The sequence below is a fragment of the Diospyros lotus genome, chromosome 1, assembly GCF_014633365.1.
Source record: "Diospyros lotus cultivar Yz01 chromosome 1, ASM1463336v1, whole genome shotgun sequence".
Classification (NCBI taxonomy): domain Eukaryota; kingdom Viridiplantae; phylum Streptophyta; class Magnoliopsida; order Ericales; family Ebenaceae; genus Diospyros; species Diospyros lotus.
Window position 1 is genome coordinate 41,069,650 of NC_068338.1, and position 22,784 is coordinate 41,092,433.

Sequence of the window (22,784 nt, forward strand, 5' to 3'; positions counted from 1 at the left end):
CTTCAATGGCAACAACATTGACAAGCACAAGAACTATGATCTAAAAACAAAAGAATCAGAACTCATAAAAAATATGATAATAAAACAAAAGGAAACAATAATTGAATCAAGATCTTGACTCATCGAGAGACTTTGATTTATTTACTGTACTTAATCATATCATTGTGTGTGTGGCTGGTTATGGTGCGGGTTGTGATGGTTTTAATTGTTTGAGATAGAACAATTGGTCATGGTGGTGGTGGTGATTGTTTACGATAAAGTGACTAATTGGGTTAGTGCTTGCTAAAGTTTTGGTTGTTTAAGATGGAGTGACTAGTTGCCATTGCCATCCAAAGTTGAGTGATGGTGATTTATGTTATTTTAGTGTTTGAATATTAAATAGATATACGATGATTGAAAGTAAAAAAAAAAAAAAAGAAGAAGAGAAAATTGCTGACTTTTTGACAAGACTTAGAATTTTAAATGTAAAAATAGTCGATGTTAATAAAAAGTTCACGAAGATAAATAAAGCAAAATCTAGTGAGAGATTTGGCTTCGGTGGTGGCAGTGTTAGTGGCAAGTGAAAATAGGCCAGCGGATAATGGTATGAATTTGAGAGTTTAATTTTTTAAATTTATAAATTATTTAAAATTTACTTACGAGTCTGTCTTCTGTCCCCTGTAACATATATATATATATATATAATTTACACCTTACTAGAGATTAATGTTAAATATTTAAAATAATAATTAAAAGAGAAAATATATTAAAATTAAAATTATATTTCTTAATAATCCAAAGAAAAAACCTCATGTATTGTGCCGTCAAATTAGTAAACCAATCAGCCCACCATGTAATGTTGTAGATCATAATTATTGTTCCTCACCTTTTAAATTTTGAAAAGATTTTAACGTAAGCAAGCGGTAAAAAAAAAAAATAAAAAAAATTGTAAAGCATTCCATTTGCAACCCCCAAAATCTCGTTTTCGGAGGAAAGGACACATTGCCCCCTACCCGTCAGCATCTTCCAGCCTTCGTAGCCTAGTGTGAAAGGTAATCTCACCTTCCCGACAGCAGCGTAAAGCCTTCAAAATAGGCCGCACCACACTGAGGACAGTTCAAAAGGCGGCTCTGCAGTTTCTGCTCTGCTCTGCTCTGCTTCGCTGCTGTTTCCTTCTTCTCCTCCTCCTTATTTATTTCTTTCTCTGCACCTAACTTCAGTTGTCAACTGTTGTGAAGTCTTTGAGATTCATTGTTTTCGGTTCTTTCTTCCGAATCCAAGAAATGGAGATGGAGGTGATGATACCGTCGCCGGCGGGGGATTTCAACTTCGACAGCGCGTGCACTTCTCCGTACATCAGCGCGCCGTCCAGTCCCCAGAGCTTCGGCAACTTCTTCTTCAGTGCCCCCACCAGCCCCACCCGCTCCTCCTTCTTCTTCCGCGACTCCGCCGCGGCGTCCGGCGGCGATCTCCCTTCCACGATCCCCTTCAAATGGGAAGAGAAGCCCGGAATTCCGAAAACCAAGAGAGATGATAATGAAGAGAATGACAACGATTTCGAGTTCGAGTTCAGCGGGCCGTTGGAGCGAGCCTCGGTCTCCGCCGCCGACGAGCTCTTCTACGGCGGCAAGATCAAGCCCCTGAAGCCGCCGCCTCGGCTGCAGTTCCCCGATCACGACTTCGCCCAGTCTCCCAAATCGCCCATCAACAAGAAAGCTCTCACTCTCAGAGAATCCCTCTCGCCAAGACACAAGAAGAAGGATTTCGACCCCTTCCAAGCCGCGATGGAGCGGGCTTGCCAAGAAAACGCAAGCCAGGAGCGAGGAAGAGAAAGAACCTACAGCACGTCGAGCCATAGGAAGAAAGGCACCAGATCTGTGTCTCCATTCAAGGTTTTCGATGCCTTTTTTGAAAGCGAAAGCAATGATCAAAACAGTTCCGGTTCTTCGAAAACAAAGTCGTCGTCGTCGTCGTCGTTCTACAAGAAGTGGCGGCTGAAGGATCTCTTGCTGTTCCGGAGCGCGTCGGAGGGGCGTCCGACCAGCAAGGAATCGCTGAAGAAGTACTCGCAGCTGAAGAGGAGCGTGGAGGAGCAAGAGGAGGTGAAGAACTCGAGCTTCCGGTCGACGGACAGCAGCGGCGGCGGGTCGGTGTCTCGGCGGAGAGGAGCGGCGGTGTCGGCCCACGAGCGGCACTACACGGCGAAGAGGGCGGTGGCGGAAGAGATGAGGAGGAAGACGGTGTTGCCGTACAGGCATGGATTTTTGGGTTGCTTGGGGTTCAATCCGGCGGTTCACGAGATCTCCAGGGGTCTTGGTCATCTGACACGTGGATGATCCAGATTTCTCAGTCTTCTGCCGTGACCTCTGTGTAGCTTTTCCTCCTCCTTCCTTTTTCTCGAAGGATTTAGATTTATTTACACACACAAACAGATATATATATATTATGTATTATATTATATATATTAGTGTCTATTTTTGCGCTTATTTCTTGGATGTACTTTGCGTGCCCAAATTGGATTTTAACAGTTATATATATATATATATAGCGTCATATTCTGGTCTGGTTGTTCTTATTTGTGAGTATACATACAGCAAATGTCAATTTATTTTTGTGTTTTTCTTTATGTAAGTTGTCACGTAAAGTGGCAGCAGTGGTACATAACATTGTGAGTCATAATGATATTTATTATTATGTCTTATCCTTGTCATATCTACAATTCAAATTAATGTTTATTTATATATATATATATATTGTTCTTATAATAATTTATAAAGACTCTGGCTGGTGTCATCCCTCATTTGTTTGGGCGATAGTAAAAGATGATAATTTTTACTCAAATTTAATGGGTATTTGGCAAATTTAATTTATTTGATATAGTTAATTATTATAAACTTAAAATTTTGTCTAACAGGATAATATAGATAATAAAATAAAAAAAATAAACAATATAAGGCAGGCAGCAGGTGTAACGCTTCTGACTTATATAATTAACTAAGAATATATATATACACATATCCTTAGTGTAGGAGCAACTTACCTTTTGATTACAGAACTTTGTATTAAAAAAATGGTCAGAACGTACTTTTGATAACAAACAAAAATAAGGCTATTATATGATACATTATATATATATATATATATGATAGTTGTTGGTACTAATTAATAATATAATAATTAAAAAGCAAGCAAAGCAGGAAAGTAAATTTGGATATTCTAAGGGTAAGGGAATCAGATGAGATTGGAAGATGTGGGTGTAAAGGGATTGGGGGCATCATTACGTGGGGTATTGCTTTTGTTTTGTTCAAACCCAATTATACCCTTCTTTGTAAGCAAAAGGAAGGAGGGAGGGATAGAATCTAGATGATGCCACATTGCATGCAAATGCAATCACTATAACTAGCTTTATCTATCATCAAAAGCCTACTTATGACTTGACTATTTTACATAAATAATTGACAATGACAAAGATGGTTTTGATCAACAACATATACTTACTTGTCTCGTTTATGCATGGATGATGATGTGATGATGATACGCACACACATATATATATATATGTCCGATCATGGTGTTTGTTATATACAGATGCCAATTTGCATGGTAGTTGATGATAATGATGGTACTGTCCTATATATCTATGGTTCCAGCCTGCATGCATGCATGCATCCAATGATTAAATGATACATGAGAAAGTATATTTTATACAAAATAATTGAGCAAAAGGAAAAAAAAAAAAAAAAATGCCGTCAAACTTTCCAAAGAGTCATTTGGCGTCATTACATACATTTATTTTTTTAAAAATAAAATCATTAAATATTTTTTAATTTATATTAAATTAAATATATTCATATACTTTATCAAAAAAAAGTTCAAGGTCTCACAAGATTTTTTTTTGATAAAATATATAGATACATTTAATTTAATACAAATTAAGAAGAGTTTAATAATTCTATTTTTTTTTTTTGAAGTAGATGTGTCTAATAGGACATTTTGAAAGTTTGAGTGTCACAAGATTTTTTTTGTTAAAATATAAGGATGCATTTATGCCTTTATATGCTATTTGACTTCCTCAACTTTAAATTTAACCTATCATACTTTTCAATTTTTGAATTTAAAATAAATACACACCTAATTTTGCAATTGGGTGCGCGTGAGATATACGCACGTGCCATTTCTCTTCCAAACATTGACAATGTCAATGGCTGATAGTCGACTATTGTTGTCTCTTTGGTGGTGGTTGGAGACGGCGACAAATTCTCTTTTTTACCCTACGTCAAACATATACCTAATTGCAAAGTAAGGTGTGTGTTTATTTCAAATTTAAAAATTAAAGAACATGATGAATTCAGTCCAAAATTAAAGAGGCCAAATGACTCTTTGAGTGAAGTTTAAAGACATTTTTATGTCTTTTGCCAAATAATTGATATGATAAAAATGGTTGGTCGCATGTGTCCGTCACCTCCTGATTGATTATGTAAGAGTGTGTTTTTATCCATGAACATACATATATATATATGTATATGATACATGACCGAATAACACATAGGTTCGATATCCGTTCCAATGACATGACATAGACTTTGTTTGCTTTTGAAATTTGCCCTGCATTGAGTTTGAGTTTGAAGTTAAAATAAATTATTTAATAAATTTGAATTTAATTAAACTCAATTCTTAGGTTTGTTAAAAAATGAAACTGAAAAGGGGGAAAAAGGAGGAGAGGGAGGGGCGTGCGTGATGTTGGGATGGGAAGCAATGGAAAGACAAAAGTTGAGAAAAAAGTGGTGTCTGTAAAAAAGTGCAAGTAGTGAAATGAAAGAGACACACGGCGGAGAGGAGAGGAGAGGGATAGAGTCAAATTGTAATGATGAGAGCGTAAGTTGGGATTGGAACACGAAGAGACAACCCACCGACTCCTTTGCTCAAAGTGGTGAATGGTGATTGAATTTGGAGGCAAGACTTACCTGGGTAATGGGCTTTTGTTTTCTTTGGTATATATATATATATTACCCTTCTAATTCAGGATTTTTTTAACTAAAAACATAATCATTTAAAGAGTAGTCTTAATTATTATTATTTTCAGTACAATAATAATATTAATAAATATATTTTATTTTTAAGTAAGACATTTATTATATGTTATTTTTAATCAATTAATAAAGTTATATGAACATTGAGAACAAAATATACATAATAAGCATACCTTAAAATACATGTATTATAATTGATATTATCCTAATTTAAATTAAATTAAATATCCTGAATCTAAGCTGTTTAGCTTTAATCTACCCAACATAATTACTTTTTTTTTTTTTTTATGTAAAAGTAAATAAAATTTAAGTGGTGTATAGGAGTGGGTTGTTTGTTTGTGTAAAATTGTGGGACTAGGAATGCGTCACGTGAATGCGGTGTCCAAAAAGTTGTAACATTTTTCTAAATAACTTGAAGGGCTGTAGCATGTTTTTAAAATTGTTGTATATATTTTTGTTAAAATTTCTCAATAACCGGTGTCGGTGTGGGAATGGGAGTGGGGGTGAAGTGGAACCACGTCGCCGGGGTCGGGGGGGCGAGAAAGGGGTGCTTGCTTGCTTCCTTCATTAATGGCAGCAATTCATTCAGCCTCGCCGCCATATCTGACCTTCCAGCCGGTCAAACATCAAAGAGCTTTCCCACGCACCCACCCCCCCACCCACGTCATTTAATTAACAACCCCCCAAAAAAACAAAAACCATTCCTCGTGCCCCTGCTCTCCGTTTTCCTTCCTCAAATCCACACTGTCTCTCCTTTCAGTATCAGTTTCAGTTTCCAAAATAAAACCCCAAATTCAGTAATTCCACCTTCCTTCCGGGCCGCCGCCCAGATTGGAACGGTCCCCACTCGTCATCCTTCAATAATTTCATCTGCTCCGATGTTTTTTTGGGTCCTCCTACCCCTGAGAACTCAAAACGTAGTAGTTGCCATACAAACAACCCTCTTCTTCTTCCTCTTCTTACTAGTCTTTGGGAGTAGAGACGAGCTCTAATAAGTGGATCTAAATATTTCAGTTACGCATTCTTGAAATGCGCCTGGTGAAACAGAGGGGACTGAACGAGAGCCAGAACCCAAAGCATAAAAACAGCCAATCTACACGGCAAAAGGCCTTTGACCAACAGATGAAAATACACAACGCAGGAAGATGAAGATCTTCCATGACATAACACACCTGTCTACCAGACTTATTGTACAGACTCAATTTCTCTTCTTCACTTATCTCAATCAAGAACTACTAATACCTGACCCAGAAAAAAACCGGTTGGCCTTGACTTCGTCCAGATAATATGAGGGCAGCCATGACCTGCATTACACCAAAACAAAAAACGAAACCCATAAACATGCTTACAGATTAATAGAAGGCACCATTTCTATTGCGTTCCAAGACCATTCCCATCTCATCAAAAGAAATTCCATCCTATTCATGACAAAGAACAATGGAAATCCTATTTAAACACTCAAATTTCACACTTTTGATGGCACTTTGCATTGATGTCTTGCACTTCATATTATTCAATGCAAATTTACAAGATATCCATGTAGGGTGTCACCATAAATGTCAAATTTGAGTGTTAAATAACATTTCCAAAAGAACAAATAATGTAATCAACACCCTCATCATTCATTATTGCGTGTTTAATAATGACCAACTGCAACCAAGAAAACAAGAAGTAAAGTGGAAAGAAAAGGTAATCAAGAAAACAGAAGTCAAGCCTGCCCAACAGGCACCGGACAAGAACGAACTAGAAAAAGAATGAGCAGGGCGGGGAAAGCAAGGAAGAACAAGATAGAAAGATGCTAATGAGAGAGAGACAGATAAAAAAGCTCTCTTAAATCATGCCCATGCACAAGCAAGCACAACTCCTAGTACACTGTATATCAAGCCTATATTGTAGATAAATCCAAAAAAGGACATGGACGAGGGAGATGAAATAACTTATTAAACTATAGCCCAAAGTTCCTCTACACAATTCTATCAGCACAGCAAGAGGCACTTCCCTGGATGCAAACTAGGCAAAGTTTAGAAGACCATGCATCTTGAGCTATCAAAGTAGTACAAGCTTTGGCACATAAGAGAGAATCATTTTCAATTAGTAGGTGTTTGGTCCAACTTTCAAGGTAAAGTTTTGAACTGTCATCTAAAGGATGAATTACAGTACACGTGTTTAGTGTTTCTTTAGTAATAAAATTGGGAACATTTCCATTCTTTAGCAATAATGCAAACCATAGATGAAAAAAATTGCTTGTCAATACTTCCAAGTTGGAACATATGCACAAAACCAAAAGCAATGCCAACAGTGAAAGTATCATGCACTGGAATAGGATTACAAGTGTCAGAAAGAGGACTGATCCAAGAAACCTGGTAGGGTCATCCTTTTAGGCAATTAACAAGACAAGAGGCTAACTAATACCTTCCAATTTAAAATATAAGCAAATGGCTTAAAGAAGATGCTTTAACAGGCATAAAGTATAACTCTCTTACAGTAAAGTAGCAAGTCTTTGCAGGAGCATTTGCAGTCAGGGTCTATAAAGGCCAAGCAATGGTGCCTCTCTATCTTCAACTCTTTTTCTTGCAGCTTCCCTTGCTTTAAGTGCAGCTGCTTCCTCTTCAGATACAACCTTTGGTTTCTGATTTTGCCTTTTTCGCTTATTAACGGTCAGAGATGAAGGTGCAGCTTTAACAGATCTCATGGGGTTCAGAGCTGCCAAAACAACCGGTCCAGGTGCAGTTCCATTTTTAGATTTTGCAGTCACTTTGTTTTCAGAAGATGACCCGCCCTCTGAAGATGACGATGGCCTTTTCAGGATTGGCTTTTTCTGTACTGAACCTGAAGAAGCTTGAGATGCAGCAAGTGCCTCTTCACGAGTCACCCACCTGCCTGTTTCACTCCATGGGAGCAGATATGACCATAAGAATACAAACCACAAAGGATATTTTGGAAGGACAGCATAGAGAATTGCTCAAGTAAATCCAGTTTTACGGTTCAATACCTAAAGCATCAGTATAGTAGAAGCCAGACTTTGGATCATAGTAACAGCCATTACTTTGATTGTAGCAATAGCCTGAAGAGCCATCATACTCCCACTCTGCCATCACATATCAGTCATATACAATAATAAACTCTAAATCATTGAAGAATCAAATTTTCTAATGCAACCTTGCATGTTTAACTAATCAACCAATAACAATGATTTTACTATGGTAATAAGGTTGGAGTAGCACCTGTTGAAAATAAGATGTGGTTAAGATGGTGTCATGGAGGTAGTCTATTAGGAGTCCTTTCTTTAAATTTTTGCTAGTTGTGATATTCAATTATATGTTTATCATTTTTGTTGTAACTGTAGTGTGCTAGAGGTCTAGTAGAATGTGTTAGAATCAGAGTTTGTTATGTGGTTATGGATGAGGGCCCACCTGTCAGGAGAATATACTCCTCCAACGGCCTTACAAATATGCCTCTCGTGAGATTGGGAAGGGCATGCATGAAAATCAAGAGATTCTGCTTCTCTCATCTAACCATTCTCTCTCTCTATTCGTTTCTCTTCTCTTGCTTCTTATTGTTCTTCCTTACTGTTGACTCCATTCTCAAGTGGAGGACTGAATCTCCCTACCAATCCCCATCGGATTAGTAGGAGGGCGGTGGCAGTCACAATCGGGTTGTGACATATTGGTATCAGAGCTCGGTTCTGGCTAGTGGGTGGAGAAGGTAGCTCATGGTGGAGGGGACACGAATGAAGAATTTTGAAGCCCAGTTGCAACAAAATAGGGTGGTGATAGCTAAGTGCCAAAACAAGATGGAGTAGTTGGAGTTGGGTACGACTCGGAATCAAGAAGCGATCCTTGCACTGAATCGCTGGGTGGAGAACGCCATGGATGGAATGGAAAGGAGACTAGAAGGATCTATCACTTGAGTACGGGATGAACTGGGAGGAACAAGGCTGATCGTGAGTTGGAGATACAGGAGGAAGAGATTAATCGTGGGGGCAGAGAAGAAGGAATATTAGGAAGGGGACCCGGGGGTCCAATGAACCATCAACCCTAGGGATTCCCTATGCCTTGGATGGAGATTTCAGTGTTTGAAGGTGTAAACCTATCATGACCATTAGGAATTATCCAATGATATATTAATAAATATAATAGTAGGAGTTGGCATATAATATACAATAATTGTAATTTCTTTTCTTTCTTTCTGTTATAGTGTTTTGTCCTATTCTATAGGCAGTTAGACTAGTTGTTATATTGTATATGGGAGTATGTGGGAGGCTGTTAGGCTATATATAAGCCTCAGCTAAGGTTGGATGATTTTATGCTAATTTTGATATTGAATTCTCTTCCAAGATTTCTCTCTAATCTCTCTCTCTCTCTCTCTCTCTCTTTCTTCTGCCATTCTCCCTCCATTCTTTCTAATTTCTCCCCCATTCTTCTTCAATCTTCCCTCTATACATTCTGTTCTTGACTTTAAATGAATCGGATCCTTCCGATTTCCATTCTAGTCCTAAGCTAAACCCTAGGATCATGACAAATTGGTATCAGAGTAGTAAATCCTTGGCTGTGATTTTGATTCGATTATCGGTGGAATTAATCGAGTAGTAATTTGGATGATTCGGTTTCATTTTCCAACGCTGTTAAGATCTAACGCGGAGCCACGTTCCTTAGTTGTGATTCCTGGAAGTTCTCCAGCGATATCGATAGCAAGATAGGCTGGGCAAAGTACTGACAATTAAAGGTCGGTCGGTGAATTGCGGTGATTTTGGCAAACTTGAACGAGTAAGTAATTCTTGGCTTGAGTCTTGAAGGCTAAGCGGAGCAACGACCAGAAATTGTTGTCCGACCTTGGGAAACAATTCGGTCTAGCGTTCTGACTGTGCTTCTGACAACTTTTAAGGGTGAGCTTGAAGCGATCAGAACCCAACTCAAATTTAGCAAGACTACAGGTAGAATTGTGGCGGGCGACTCTTTCCAGAGCAAGAAAACGAGGCAGACCCAGAGGATTCCGGCCGAATTCTTCCGACGAAGAACTGGGCAATCGCAATTAGGTCCAGCACGGTGAGACGAGCAAGGCCACTAGTGTTCCTGGCATTAAATGAGGTCCACAAGCAAAGCTGGGGGTGCAAGTGACTTAGTGTTGTGGGCAAGCAAGACCAAACAGTTCCGATCGGATCTTGAAGACGAACAAGGAAGGTGAAACAAATTCAAGACGTGTTCCAGCGACTCTGGAACATCTAGAAGGTGAGTAGGCGCTAGGAGGTGTTAATCTCCAAGCAAGTGAGCACCCTCAGTCAAACTTGGAAGGCGCCACAGGTGAGTGACCCTCGGCCAATTCCGTAAACATCCTTAGCCTTCAATTCAGCAGTGTGTAAATTACAGTTGTCCTAGTAGCTGGATCCAAGTCACCGTGTGTGATTGAGGCAAGAAAACCCTGGCGATCTTGGCTATTGCTCCTTAGCAACGGATCTCGGCCACTGCCCAGCTTCCGATTCCTCTTACGGCCGCTAAATTCTGTGGGGTCTCGGCTAAGAAGTGCGGCAATTCTGATATCTAATTCCAGCAAGGCTCGTAGCAACTGAGAGTGTAGCTTTGAAGGCATTCCTAAGCCGGTGAGCCTCAACCATTGAGTGATAGAAGCAGACAGAGCAGCAAAAGTGTGGTGAACCTTGCTGAAGAATTGAGCAGTGGATTTTCCGTGTTTGAGATATAAGTTGGAAGGAAACATGGTTGATCGAAAATTGACAGCAAGCAGTCCAGGCTGTCTAGGGTGCATTCATATTGATTATTTGCTGTGATCTCTATTCAGAATTTGAAGGAGACTCCTAGAGCAATTCTGGTGATTCTCAATTGTTGCGATTTCGATTGTGATTCTCAGTCAACAATTAAGATAGTCTAGAGGACTCTTAAAGGCCGATCAAGTCCCTAAAAGTGTGCAATTTTTCCTGCTATTACAATAAATTTGGTTTGGAAGCATAACAATGGCTGCAATTTGACACTTATTGGATCAATTTTAGAGGTGATTGGGTGAGGCAGTTACAGAAGAATATTAGGATGGAAAGAGCTATTGTTTCTTAGCCTATTGCTTTTCCAGCCAGTGAGATTTCGGCCAGGAGGAGTAGTGCATGAAGGAGTCTAATGGAATCTCAATTGCAGCAGAAGAATACTTCATTTTTAGCTGAAATGGAGCCTCAATGGCAGCCAAAGGAGACTGCATTTTCAGTTGGCAACAACAAGGACAAAGGAACAAGCAATGGGATTCATGAAGAGTACGAGAAATTTGGCCGTATGTTCTGCGAGAAGTTACAAGGGTTTGCGATGATACTTATTAAGAAGTATCATTGCAACTTTCAGGTGGAATACTTTGATAATTATCACAGAAGTTTTAATAAGGAGGACTTCCTTGAAATGGAGCAACCAAAGGAAAAGTCAAGATTATGGAAGAGCGACTCAATGCTTACCTCCAGCGTGGAGTGGAAAAAGGATATCGGTTTCAGCAAAACTATTAAGGAGGAATGCAACATCAGTGATGAAATTGGTGGTGAATGGTATTGTTCAAAAGGAATCTATGATGAACAGATTGATGGGGCAACAAAGGCAAAGGGACAATCTGAAATTGTTGAAAGAGAGGTTCACATAGAGGGAAATTCCAGCAAACACAAGGAAGGAGTTGCTGAATTATTTTCATGTAATCAGGAGAATCCGATTGAAACTTTAGCCAATATTAAGGAAGTTGGCGTTGTAAATGAAGCGAACAAGTCAATGGAAACTCAGGATTCCAAAGATGAAAGAAGATTGGATGAGAAGATTGGGATAGACCACACTCTACAAGAGCAAGAAGCTGATCCCAGTGATGCACAACCTAATCTGGATGTAAGTCATGTTAGGGAAGAAGGTCGAGATGGAAGCCAAGTATCTGTCAGTGAGAAATCATTGGCTGGAATTGAAGTTGTAGCAACTCCTAATGTTAATGCTCACAAATAGCTTTGGTATGAGTATTCAAGGAAAGAATACAAACCTCCATTGCTGCAATTTGAGGCTGTTGATATTTTTGCAACAGAGCATGGTTGTGGGTTGAATGGGGATACAGTAATAACAATTATGGCTATAGATATGCCCTCCTTACTTGTATTGGACGGTAATGAAGTACTAACAGAAGTCGCGAACATGGATAGTCCTTCCATTGAACTCCAAAGTTCAGCTGCTAGCTATGTCAATTCGGAAGTGGCTGATCATGTCCATAGATTGGAGACCAAACTTGATTGGATATCTTTACCAGGGGTGGTTGTATTGGGCTTGAACTCGATGAAGTTTTCCCTACTAAAATTCTAGGCCAATTTATGCTTGGAATTAATCTTGGAAACCTAAGAACGAAGAAGAAGAAGCCTAGAAGGAGAAAGAAAGAAAGAAAGAAAAATTAAACAGATAGAGAAAGCGGGCATTGGATAAAGAAGCAACGGCTAGGTGATAAGTTTCTTGGGGACAAGAAACATTTCAAGGAGGGAGAATTGTCATGACCCTAGGAATTATCCAAGGATATATTAGTAAATATAATAGTAGGAGTTGGCATACAATATACAATAATTATAATTTCTTTTCTTTCTTTCTGTTATAGTGTTTTGTCCTATTCTATAGGTAGTTAGACTAGTTGTTATATTGCACATGGGAGTATGTGGGAGGCTGTTAGGCTATATTTAAGCCTCAGCTGAGGTTGGATGATTTTATGTTGATTTTGATATTGAATTCTCTTCCAAGATTTCTCTCTAATCTCTATCTCTCTCGTTCTTCTGCCATTCTCCCTCCATTCTTTCTAATTTCTCCCCCATTCTTCTTCAATCTTCCCTCTATACATTCTGTTCTTGACTTTAAATGAATCGGATCCTTCTGATTTCCATTCTAGTCCTAGGCTAAACCCTAGGATCATGACAAAACCCCCGAGGGTGGGTGAGGAAATGTAAAAGGCTGTTCGAATGATATAATGTCATAGAACAACAGAAGGTACCTCTGGTAGTCGCCTACTTCAACAAGGAGGTCGACGCCTGGTATCAGGGGGTGATACGACTGAGGAGGAACCAGATGTGAGGGGAGTTCACTAAAGCTTTGTGTGGGAGGTTTGGAGAAAGAAGCATGGTTGACATTGTGGAAGAGTTCAATAAGCTCAAACAATTGGGAAGTGTGGAGACGTATCAAAAACGTTTCGAGGAGTGAGGTCTTACATGATTCAACACAACCTCTATCTAATCGAAGCCTATTTTGTGTCAAGCTACCTGAGTGGCCTCAATGATGAATTAAGGCCAATGGTGAAGGTGATGAGACCCCAAACTGTGGCCCAAGCATCGAAAGATGCCCAGTTACAGGAATTGGTAGTAGAAGCCTTGTTGAGAAAGCAAAGGCAACAGACGAAGGGATGGTGGCAAGAACCCAAAATGGAGGTGGGAGGTATTTTAGCTGAGAAATAGGCAGGGGTAACAGCGGGGTGAAGGGGACTGTTGGCCAAAACCCAGCACTCTCTGGAGATCAATTGAGGGAGCAAAGAAGGTTAGCACGTTTATGCTTCAGGTGTGGAGAGAAATACCACCCCGGCCAACCCTGCAAGAGGCAGATCCTGCTGCTCAAAGGTGATGAAGGTAGTGACCAAGAAGTTGAGGAAGAAGAGGATGGGGGCGATGTGAGCATGGAAGATAATGGACAAATATCCATTCATGCCCTGAAGGGAATGGCCAATAATAAAATTATTAAGGTAGGAGGACAGGCCATGGGCTACTGATAGTGGGAGTACCCATAGTTTTCTCGAAGAAAACACTGCTAGAAGGTTGAAATGTCAGTTAATGGAGACACCTCCCTTGAGTGTAACAGTGGCCAACGGCCAGAAGGTGTTAAGCACCTCAGCCTGTAATGGGTTCTCATGGGAGATGCAAGGGGAGAAGTTCGAAATTGATTTGAGGTTGTTTCAGTTGGGAGGTTGCGACATGGTCTTGGGGGTGGATTGGATAAAGGGTGTAAGCTCTATTAGTTTTGATGTTAACCACATGGAAGTGTCCTTCGAGAAGAAGGGGAAAAGAATGACAATCACCGGAGGAAAAGAAGCTGGGAAGTGTAAGCTAATGACAGGAAAAGGGCTGAAGAGAGTAATGAAAGGGAAGTGAGTTCAATCGGCACAATTCTTTTCAATTGTGGCCAAGGAAGACGCACTCGAGGGACAAGGGGAGCAGGGGCAAACTTATCTGACAGTCAGCAGCCTAGGAGAGCCTCTTGATCAGGTAACACATTTGGCATTACTTAATGAATTATTGCTGAAATATGAAGACCTTTTTGCTGAGCCAAAGTCCCTACCCCCTAACCGGTTGTTTGACCATTCAATTAACCTCAAACCAAATATAGAACCAGTTAACATTAGAGCCTGCCGATACCCACTTACCCAAAAGAATGAGTTGAGAGGATGGCTAGGGACATGCTCCAACAATCTATTATCAAGCCTAGCCAAAGCCCATTTGCTTCCCCTATTTTGTTGGTAAAAAAGAAGGATGGAACATGGTGGTTTTGTGTAGACTACCGCCACTTGAATTCCATAACAATCAAGGATAAATTTCCCATACCCTTGGTGGAGAATCTTTTGGATGAACTCCACAATACCCAATTCTTTTCTAAACTCGACTTACGCTCGGGTTATCATCAAATTAGGATAAAACCCAAAGATACTCCTAAAACTGCATTCAAAACCCACCGAACACTTTGAATTTTTGGTAATGCCATTTGGGCTTACCAATACCCCAGCTACATTTAATCACTCATGAACCGTATCTTTGAACCCCACCTATGGAAATTCATCTTAGTCTTCTTTGACAATATCCTCATCTATAGTTCCACCTTTGACCAGCATCTGCTGCACCTACAAACCACCCTTGACATCCTCTGATCCCACCAATTATTCATTAAGAAATCCAAATGTGAGTTTGGCCAAGGGCAGGTGGAATATTTGGGACACATAATCTCTAAAGGAAAGGTGAGCACTGACCCTAAAAAGATTTGAGGCAATGGTATCTTGGCTAAGACCAACAACAGTGAGGGCCTTAAGGGGATTCCTTGGGCTAATAGGTTATTATCGACGGTTAAGAATTATGTAGTGATCAGTCGTCCCTTAATCGAGTTGCTAAAGAAAGGGGGTTTAGTTGGGGGCCCAAGGCAGAGAAGGCATTTGAAGATGTGAAGGGGGCCATGAGTAAGGTGCCTAAATTGAAACTGTTGGACTTCAACAAGCCCTTTATCCTAGAGACTAACGCAAGTGGCACTGGTATCGAGGCTGTGTTGGTGCAGGAAGGAAGGCCTACTGCCTTCCTAAGTTAAGTGCTAGGCCCTAGGCACTCCGGGCTAAGTATTTATGAGAAGGAATTCTTGGCAGTCCTAATGGTTGTGGATAGACGGAGGCATTGCTTGGAAGAGGGACAATTTATTATCAAGACGGACCACGAAAGTTTGAAGTTCTTATTGCAGCAAAAGCTTCAAACACAGCTTCAGCGGAAGGGTATGGCCAAGCTCATGGGATTAGATTACACTATACAATTTAGAAAAGGAAAGGAAAACATTGCTGCATACGCCCTTTCCAGGTGCCATGAAGAGGGAAGCCTTGCAGCAGTCACCGTGGTGACTCCAGGGTGGATGAGAAAGTGATTAGCAATTATGTTGGAGACCAGAGAATTACGGCCTTATTGGAAAAACTGACTGTGGGGAAAGAAGAGATGGAGGGGTATACTTTGAAGGAGGGAATGTTGAGGTTCTAGGGACAGATAGTGGTTGGGGACAAGGCTGAACTCAAAAGAAAGATCATGCAGGCCTTGCATGAGTCGCCTTTACGGGGCCATTCGGGTGAGCAAAATACATATGTGAGGCTTAAAGGAATATTCTATTGACCGAGGATGAGAGTAGAGGTCAAGGAGTTTGTGCAGGAATGTAATGTATGCAAAAGGTGTAAAACAGAGCTGGTACCCTACCCTGGGTTATTGCAACCCCTGCCCATTCCAAAACAAGCCTAGTTGAGTGTGTCGATGGATTTTGTAGATAGGTTACCTAGATCAGAGGGAAAGGACAATGTTTTGGTGGTGGTGGATCAGTTTACCAAATTTGCCCACTTTATAGGGTTGTCCCATCCCTAGACTGCTCAAGAGGTAGCCAGGGTATTCTTAGATCGGGTAGTCAAGCTGCATGGGGTTCCTTAGAACATAATCTAGGATAGAGACATCATCTTTACCAGTTTGTTGTGGCAAGAATTGATGAAATCATTGGGCATTGATCTAAAATTATCCATGGCATACCACTCTCAAACAGATGGTCAAACCGAGAGGGTGAATCAATGCCTTGAAACCTATCTAAGGTGTATATGCCTAATGCGCCCCAAGGAATGGCATAGGTGGTTATCTTTGGCGCAGTGGTGGTACAACACCACTCTACACTTATCTATTAAGGTAACCCCCTTTGAAGCTCTATTCGGGTACAAGCCACCAGTGCTGCCAGTAGTTGGAGGAGGATTAGATGTGGCTACAATGGAAGAGTATTTATAGAAGAAGAGGGAAGTGACTCAGCAAATGAAACAAGAGCTGGCCTCTGCCCAACACCGCATGAAGTAGTATGCAGACAAGAAGAGGATGGAAAGGAAGTTTGAGGTTGGAGAAGAGGTGTACCTAAGGCTGAAACAACCACATTTGAAGTCACTGACATGGGGAAAGGCTACTGAGCTTAACCCCAGGTACTTCGGACCTTTTCCCATAACTGACAAGGTTGGAAGAGTGGCTTACCGTTGGCAATTGTCGGCCAAAACTCACATCCATCATGTGTTCCACGTTTCATTATTGAAGAAATCTATTGGGGGGCAACTAGTAAGTCCTACACTACCTTCTCTGCCCAGGGGAATTGAACAAGCTGTGAAGCCGGAGGCCATACTTAAGAAAAGAGTGATCCAGCGTGGAGAAGCTCCATTAATCCAGGTTTTGGTTAAATAGCAAGGCAATATTGCAGATAGCAACACCTAGGAATATCTTCCAGATTTGCTGAAGAAGTTTCCCCGCACTGTTTGCCTACTTAATCTTCCTTGAGGACAAGGAAGTGTTCAAGAGGGGAGCATTGTCACGGAGGCAGTCTATTAGGAGTCCTTTCTTTAAATTTTTGCTAGTTGTGATCTTCAATTATATGTTTATCATTTCTACTATAACCGTAGTGTGCTAGAGGTCTAGTAGAATGTGTTAGAATTAGAGTTTGTATGGCCATAACCGCAAAACAAATATGCCTCTCGTGCGATTGGGAAAGGCATGCATGAAAATCAAGAGATTCTACTTCTCTCATCTAACCACTCTCTCTCTTCGTCTCTCTTCTCTTGCTTCTTACTGTTCTTCCTTATTGTCAACTCCATTCTCAAGTGGAGGACTAAATCTCCCTACCAATCCCCATCTGATTAGTAGGAGGGCGGTGGCAGTCACAACCGGGTTGTGACAGATGGTTTACACATGTGATAAAAAGATTAATAGACACACCTATGTAGGGAGTGGATAGAATGAAAGAAGTTTGTAGAGAAAGACCAAAGAAAGTTGATAGAAAACCTTTTACATGATATGGGATATAATAGCCTTATAGAAGATATATCCATGGCTAAGAATGATTATAGAGCTAGAATTCATGTAGTTGACCTGCCTAGTGGGGTTAAGGCTTATGATGATGATGATAACAATCTTACCATACTATGAATTCAACTTAAAGTAGGAAACAAAATTCCAACATCCCTAACCCTCTAAGGTTCCTAAGTAGATGATACTCTAAAACAATCATTAGGAATTTTCATCTATATCACCGACTGATAGATTGATCTTCCATATCCACCTCAAGTAACTAAATTTCCATGAAGATAACGTATACCACCACTATATTTACCCACCCAGCCAAAGCAAGATCTGTTTTCTATATGATTGGGGAAGCCTGACACCATTAAATTAGGTTAATATAATATTCTATCTGGGCACTCCTGGAGTTCTAAAATTGTAAGCTTACTTATGTATGTTCACAATTTTTAACATGTTACAACTAGCTATCCCATTTAACTTTCAGTTTATTTGCTGCCAGGCCCCTTCCCACACACTTGCCATCCCCCAACCAGAAGAAGAAGAAGAAGAAAGAAAGAAAGAAAGACAGAAAGAAAAGGATTCTTTCAGGGTTCAAGGTCATGACATTCTAAAGTTGATTTCTCAACCATTGCTGAGCCAAATCAAGCTAACCCCATAATTAATGAATCTAGGATTTTAGACAATCAAAGTATAGACTCTAGTTGACTTCAGATCATTTTTTAGAGAAATGCCTCAACAAGCATTTTTCCTTGCTGATCTTGGACTTCTCACCTTGCAACTTAATTAGTTTAATAGAACTTAAAGGGAGTATGAACCATACAAGCTAGTGCAAGGTAACTCCAAGTTCAATTTCCAAACTAGAACTTGGTGGTAAAAACATCTTTAAAATGAAAATTTCAAAGATAATCCTTATAAAAGAACTCAATACCAGAGGTATGACTTCTAACTACGTGGCATATACAATGCTAAAACATATATTACTACTATAACTATAAATGGCTTACCTTCTCCAGGAATTGCATCAGAATCTCTGGCTTCTCTGACAGCTGATATATCCTTCTGGTAGCTGCGCTTGGCTTTCTGACAGAAATTTGAGTTGAAATAAAACAAGAATAGATAAGTCACAAGCATCAATATCCCGAGTCAACATACAAAAACAATGATGTAAATACTGTAACTAATGCATCAAAATACGTGGGTGACAGAGAGCATATTTCATTTCTGAATTTCATATCAATTCACAAGTAATGGGCAAGGTTCTAAATTAAAAAATCCAGGTATAATTTGCTTTTAATTTTCAGTTTCCAGATGAATTTGGAATGTTGTTCCACAGATGTTAATAATACAATGTAATGCAGAATATTTTCAGTGAAGGAAAAAAAAAAAAACATGTGACAATTTTCTGGTACAGAATTCACACTGTAAGAAAGCATGTCACAGAATTTTCTGGTATGCTTGACTGATCACAATGTTGATAAATTCATATTCTGTTTCAAGATCCAGAAAACAATATCCTCAGGAATGCATGACAAGGAAGCCCCCATGATTACAGCAGCGGAAACATCTTCTGACCAACTTTCCAAATCATGTTACCAGGCAAATGTTTTGCATATTTAGACAGCTGTTTCCATAGAGGAAAAGTTGTGAAGCTAAATTGTTGTGTCAACAATCAATAATGAAGTATGTTTTAGTAGCTGTCGGTAAAGAAAATTGTCCTCTATTAGCAAAAAAACTCAATAGAAACTTACCGCTTCAATTTGTTCAAGGGCATGAGCTGCTTCCTTTTGTTCCTTCTCTTTGGCAGCTTTCTCTTGTCTCATAGAAGTAAGCCTCTTGGAAACATTATCCTTGTGACGCTGACCAAGTTCGTGGTTTCTGATACTAGCAGGGTTGTTGGATATATAAATTTTGCAAAAATCACACCATTTGTTGCCTTGACTAACCCAGTACTGCAAAGGGCAGTAAAAGTTCCATTCAATCAGACGATAGGAATTAGGGAAGAAAATAGAACTTTCTCCAGATTCGATCAGACTTTACTTATAGATATATTATAAAAGATCAATAATGAAAAAAATAAACAAGGCGCCCCAACTGCAAGAGACTATCTGTGCTGCAAGGGTGGGGGCTATAACCATAGGAACATACAGATTGGAATAAGGAGGAAAAACTAAGACATATTTAAGGAATGTGAAGTCAACAAACTAATTAAGAACAACACATTGCAATTAGTTCCATAGCTTCAGAAATTCTGGGGTTTGTACATTTGATCAGAAATACAAATGATTTTTGTTTCAACAAATATCTATTCATCTCATTCCCATTTTTTAACCAGATTAAATATAATAAATTATATCTTAATCCCATCATTCTCTTTTTTTATGTTTTTCATTTGTTTTCCATTTCTCCAAAATTCAAGTTCCCAAATATCAAAAAGACAAGAACAAAAAAAGTACTAGCAGGTAGTTTACTATCTTAAACTATGACATATCTACTTTCACTTTTCCAATTAAAGCGAAGGCAAGCTAACTGAAGCATAATTATAAATGGGAGTATCAGTTTTCTTGTTTGGTTAGAAAAAAAAAATGAAGAAAAGGGAAGTAATTAAGTCAAATAGATAAATTTCAAGCATAATTTTATTGTTACCTTCCAAAAGTTGGTGTATATTTGAAATTTAAACAATATAGAAACATCATAAACTTAGGTCTCCTCCATTTTTCTCCTAAAATGGGAAGGAAATGCAGAAAAAGAACAAATGCTCAAAATGATCAAGCCTATTGACAGTTTCTAAGCTCTCCATTTAGTGGCGGAGCCAAGGAATAATTTTAGTCCGGACCAAGGGCTAATTTTAGCCCTGGCCAAATTATAAAAATTATAATTATTTATACTAATATATATAAAAAAATAAAAAAGCCAGCTGGGGCCAAGGCCCCAGCTGGCCGAAACGTGGCTCCGCCACTGTCTCCATTCACGTCCTTGCTAAACATTATCCAAACAACCTAACCCCTTGCTATTTCCTTGCAAATCCTTCACTTCTCTTCTAAATCCTTCAAACAAAAAGTGATGTTAAACTTCATTTGAATAACCATGATCTTCATCTCCACCACCATGTAATTGTGGGCTCTAAATGTGAAAGTGAATATCTTGGAACCTTAATTCAGTTGGATGCTCCCAACCCTTCACCTACAATTACTTCACAATTTAGGCTCCTGGTAAATTATAGGAATCTGGAAATTTCCTAGAAGCACTCTACATGCTTTACAAAATTGATGCCTCTCGCGTAAAAGTCAATTATCAAAATTCCGAAAAGGACAAAAAGAAGAGGAAAACTTCAAATAGGAGGCCCTTCATCTGAAAATTACAAATCCAGAGGAGACCTCCCCTTCTAAATCCTTCAAACGAAAAGGGGTTTTAAACTTCCTTCGAACAGTTCTTCAATCTCCATCACCATGTACTTGTGGGCTCTAGATGTGATAATGGATTTGTTGGAACCTTAATTCATCTACTTCGCAATTCAGGCCCCCGGTAAATTATAAGAATTTGTAACATTCCTATAAGCACGCTACATTCTTCACAAAATTGACGCCTCACATAAAAGTAACTTATCAAACTCCGAAAAGAAAAAAAGAAGAGAAAATTCAATTGAAAGCTCTTCATCCGAAATTACAAACCCAAAGGAGATAACAGAAAAGCCCATAAATAAGAATACGCACATATACACACACCGAGAGAGAGAGAGAGAGAGAGAGACCTCAGTCATAGCTGCAGGAGAAGTAGGAAGAAAATTGATCGAGGATTCGAAGTTCGCTCGGTTCGACGGATTAAGATGAATCGTGAAATTCAAATCAATTGATAGATATACAGAGGCAATTAAGCCCTAACGACTCAATGGGAGCCCTTGGAGGCTGAAATGTCCCTTCAACTTGGATATGGGCTTGTAACGTACGGAGGCCCATCATTAAGGAACTTAACGACCGACCGTCGTTTATCTTATTTTATTTGCGAAATCCGTTCGAGTCTGTGGTCTGTTATACGGCAGCAAGCCAGATCAAGAGACTAGCTTGACTGCCTCTAGGGGCTCAGGGACAAATAAATTTAGATTCGCATTGTTAGGTTTTTCTGGATTCAATGTTTTATCTTATATAATAAGATAAAATCTCTACTTACGATTTATCTTCTTTATCAAAATTAAAGATACGAACGATAAAAAATCACACAAAAACGATCATCCCAATAAATTAAGTTGACCTCTCCAATTGTAGATGTCTTCTATTTAACTAACAAATATGTGAATTATTTTTTTTTCTTTTTAGAATTATTATTATGTCATCATATTATTAGCCTTACTAAACGTAACGCTATAATCTAAGTTTGGGGCATTAAAATAGTCAGACCCATTTCAAAGACATACCAAGGACACATGATTATTACTATTTTATTAACACTATTTACACAACATATATATATATATATATTTCATGATAAAGCTCAACCCAACCCAACACAACACAATTGTTTTTGTTTAAACTTTAAAGATATGTGAACTGGTGTTCGGGAAATGAATGTGATGCTCTGTGCTTTCCCACATTCCCTCCACAAGACCAGTAAATATACAAATGTATGTTTTGAGAGCTTGACTATAGAAAACACTTTATTTTTTTGAGATAAAAATTATGAAATTTAACAATGGGTATGTTTGATTGTATTTAGTTAAAAAATAAAATAAAAAACATAAATACCCTCCTTAAAATCAATTTTTTTTTATAAAAAATAGACTAAAATATACTTTAAATGTTTGTACCATGAAATTCGATTATATAAAAAATGCAGTGTGTCAAATAGCGAAAATAAAATTTAATTTTTTGAATATGATATTTTTTATAAAATTTTTATATTATTAAATATACCTTTATAGCACAAGTCATTTTGCATAAACGCAACGTGCTATTATTGTTTTTGTCAATTCTCCTCTCCTAAGATGGAAATGCTTACAAGTCTAAGCCAAGCCAAGCCATGTTCAAGTTTTTACAAAATTCATATCAAGGTTACCACAACAATTGGCTCCATCAATGGGGCACCACCAAATGCTTTTTCTTATAAGCTCTACCTTTTTATCTCAATAGCGTGTGCGCTTGTAAATTAAATAGGGGCATTAAAATGGTTAAATAAGTTATTTTTTACGGACTCAC

The 22,784-nt window shown here is 39.0% G+C and overlaps 2 protein-coding genes across 3 annotated transcripts; one reads left to right on the forward strand and one right to left on the reverse strand.

The window, feature by feature from the left end:
* Nucleotides 1-1,095: 1,095 nt before the first annotated feature.
* Nucleotides 1,096-2,542, forward strand: LOC127795069 (probable membrane-associated kinase regulator 4). Its single transcript, XM_052326515.1, has one exon. It carries the CDS (start codon nt 1,263-1,265, stop codon nt 2,313-2,315), a length of 1,053 nt encoding a protein of 350 aa, XP_052182475.1. The 5' UTR covers nt 1,096-1,262; the 3' UTR covers nt 2,316-2,542.
* Nucleotides 2,543-6,103: 3,561 nt separating this feature from the next.
* On the reverse strand, nt 6,104-21,538 carry LOC127787397 (zinc finger protein ZOP1). 2 transcript variants are annotated; one of them, XM_052315424.1, is made up of 6 exons: nt 21,347-21,536; nt 19,347-19,547; nt 18,603-18,678; nt 8,002-8,097; nt 7,493-7,889; nt 6,104-6,313 (listed from the first exon to the last, which is right to left on the reverse strand). In XM_052315424.1, exons 1-5 carry the CDS (start codon nt 21,353-21,355, stop codon nt 7,528-7,530), a joined length of 744 nt encoding a protein of 247 aa, XP_052171384.1. In that variant the 5' UTR covers nt 21,356-21,536; the 3' UTR covers nt 6,104-6,313; nt 7,493-7,527. The 2 variants fall into 2 exon arrangements, with proteins under 2 accessions (XP_052171384.1, XP_052171391.1); XM_052315431.1 differs by lacking the exon at nt 8,002-8,097 and having other exon boundaries at nt 21,347-21,538.
* Nucleotides 21,539-22,784: the final 1,246 nt, after the last annotated feature.

Excerpts from the sequence above, each read along its gene's own strand:
- LOC127787397 (XM_052315424.1), bottom strand. Across the intron at positions 8,098-18,602 it reads TGATGCAATTCCTGGAGAAG|AGTGGGAGTATGATGGCTCT; the intron begins GTAAGCCATTTA and ends ATGTGATGGCAG. Across the intron at positions 7,890-8,001 it reads CTACTATACTGATGCTTTAG|GCAGGTGGGTGACTCGTGAA; the intron begins GTATTGAACCGT and ends GGAGTGAAACAG.
- LOC127795069 (XM_052326515.1), top strand. The coding sequence starts at position 1,263 with ATGGAGATGGAGGTGATGATACCGTCGCCGGCGGGGGATTTCAACTTC.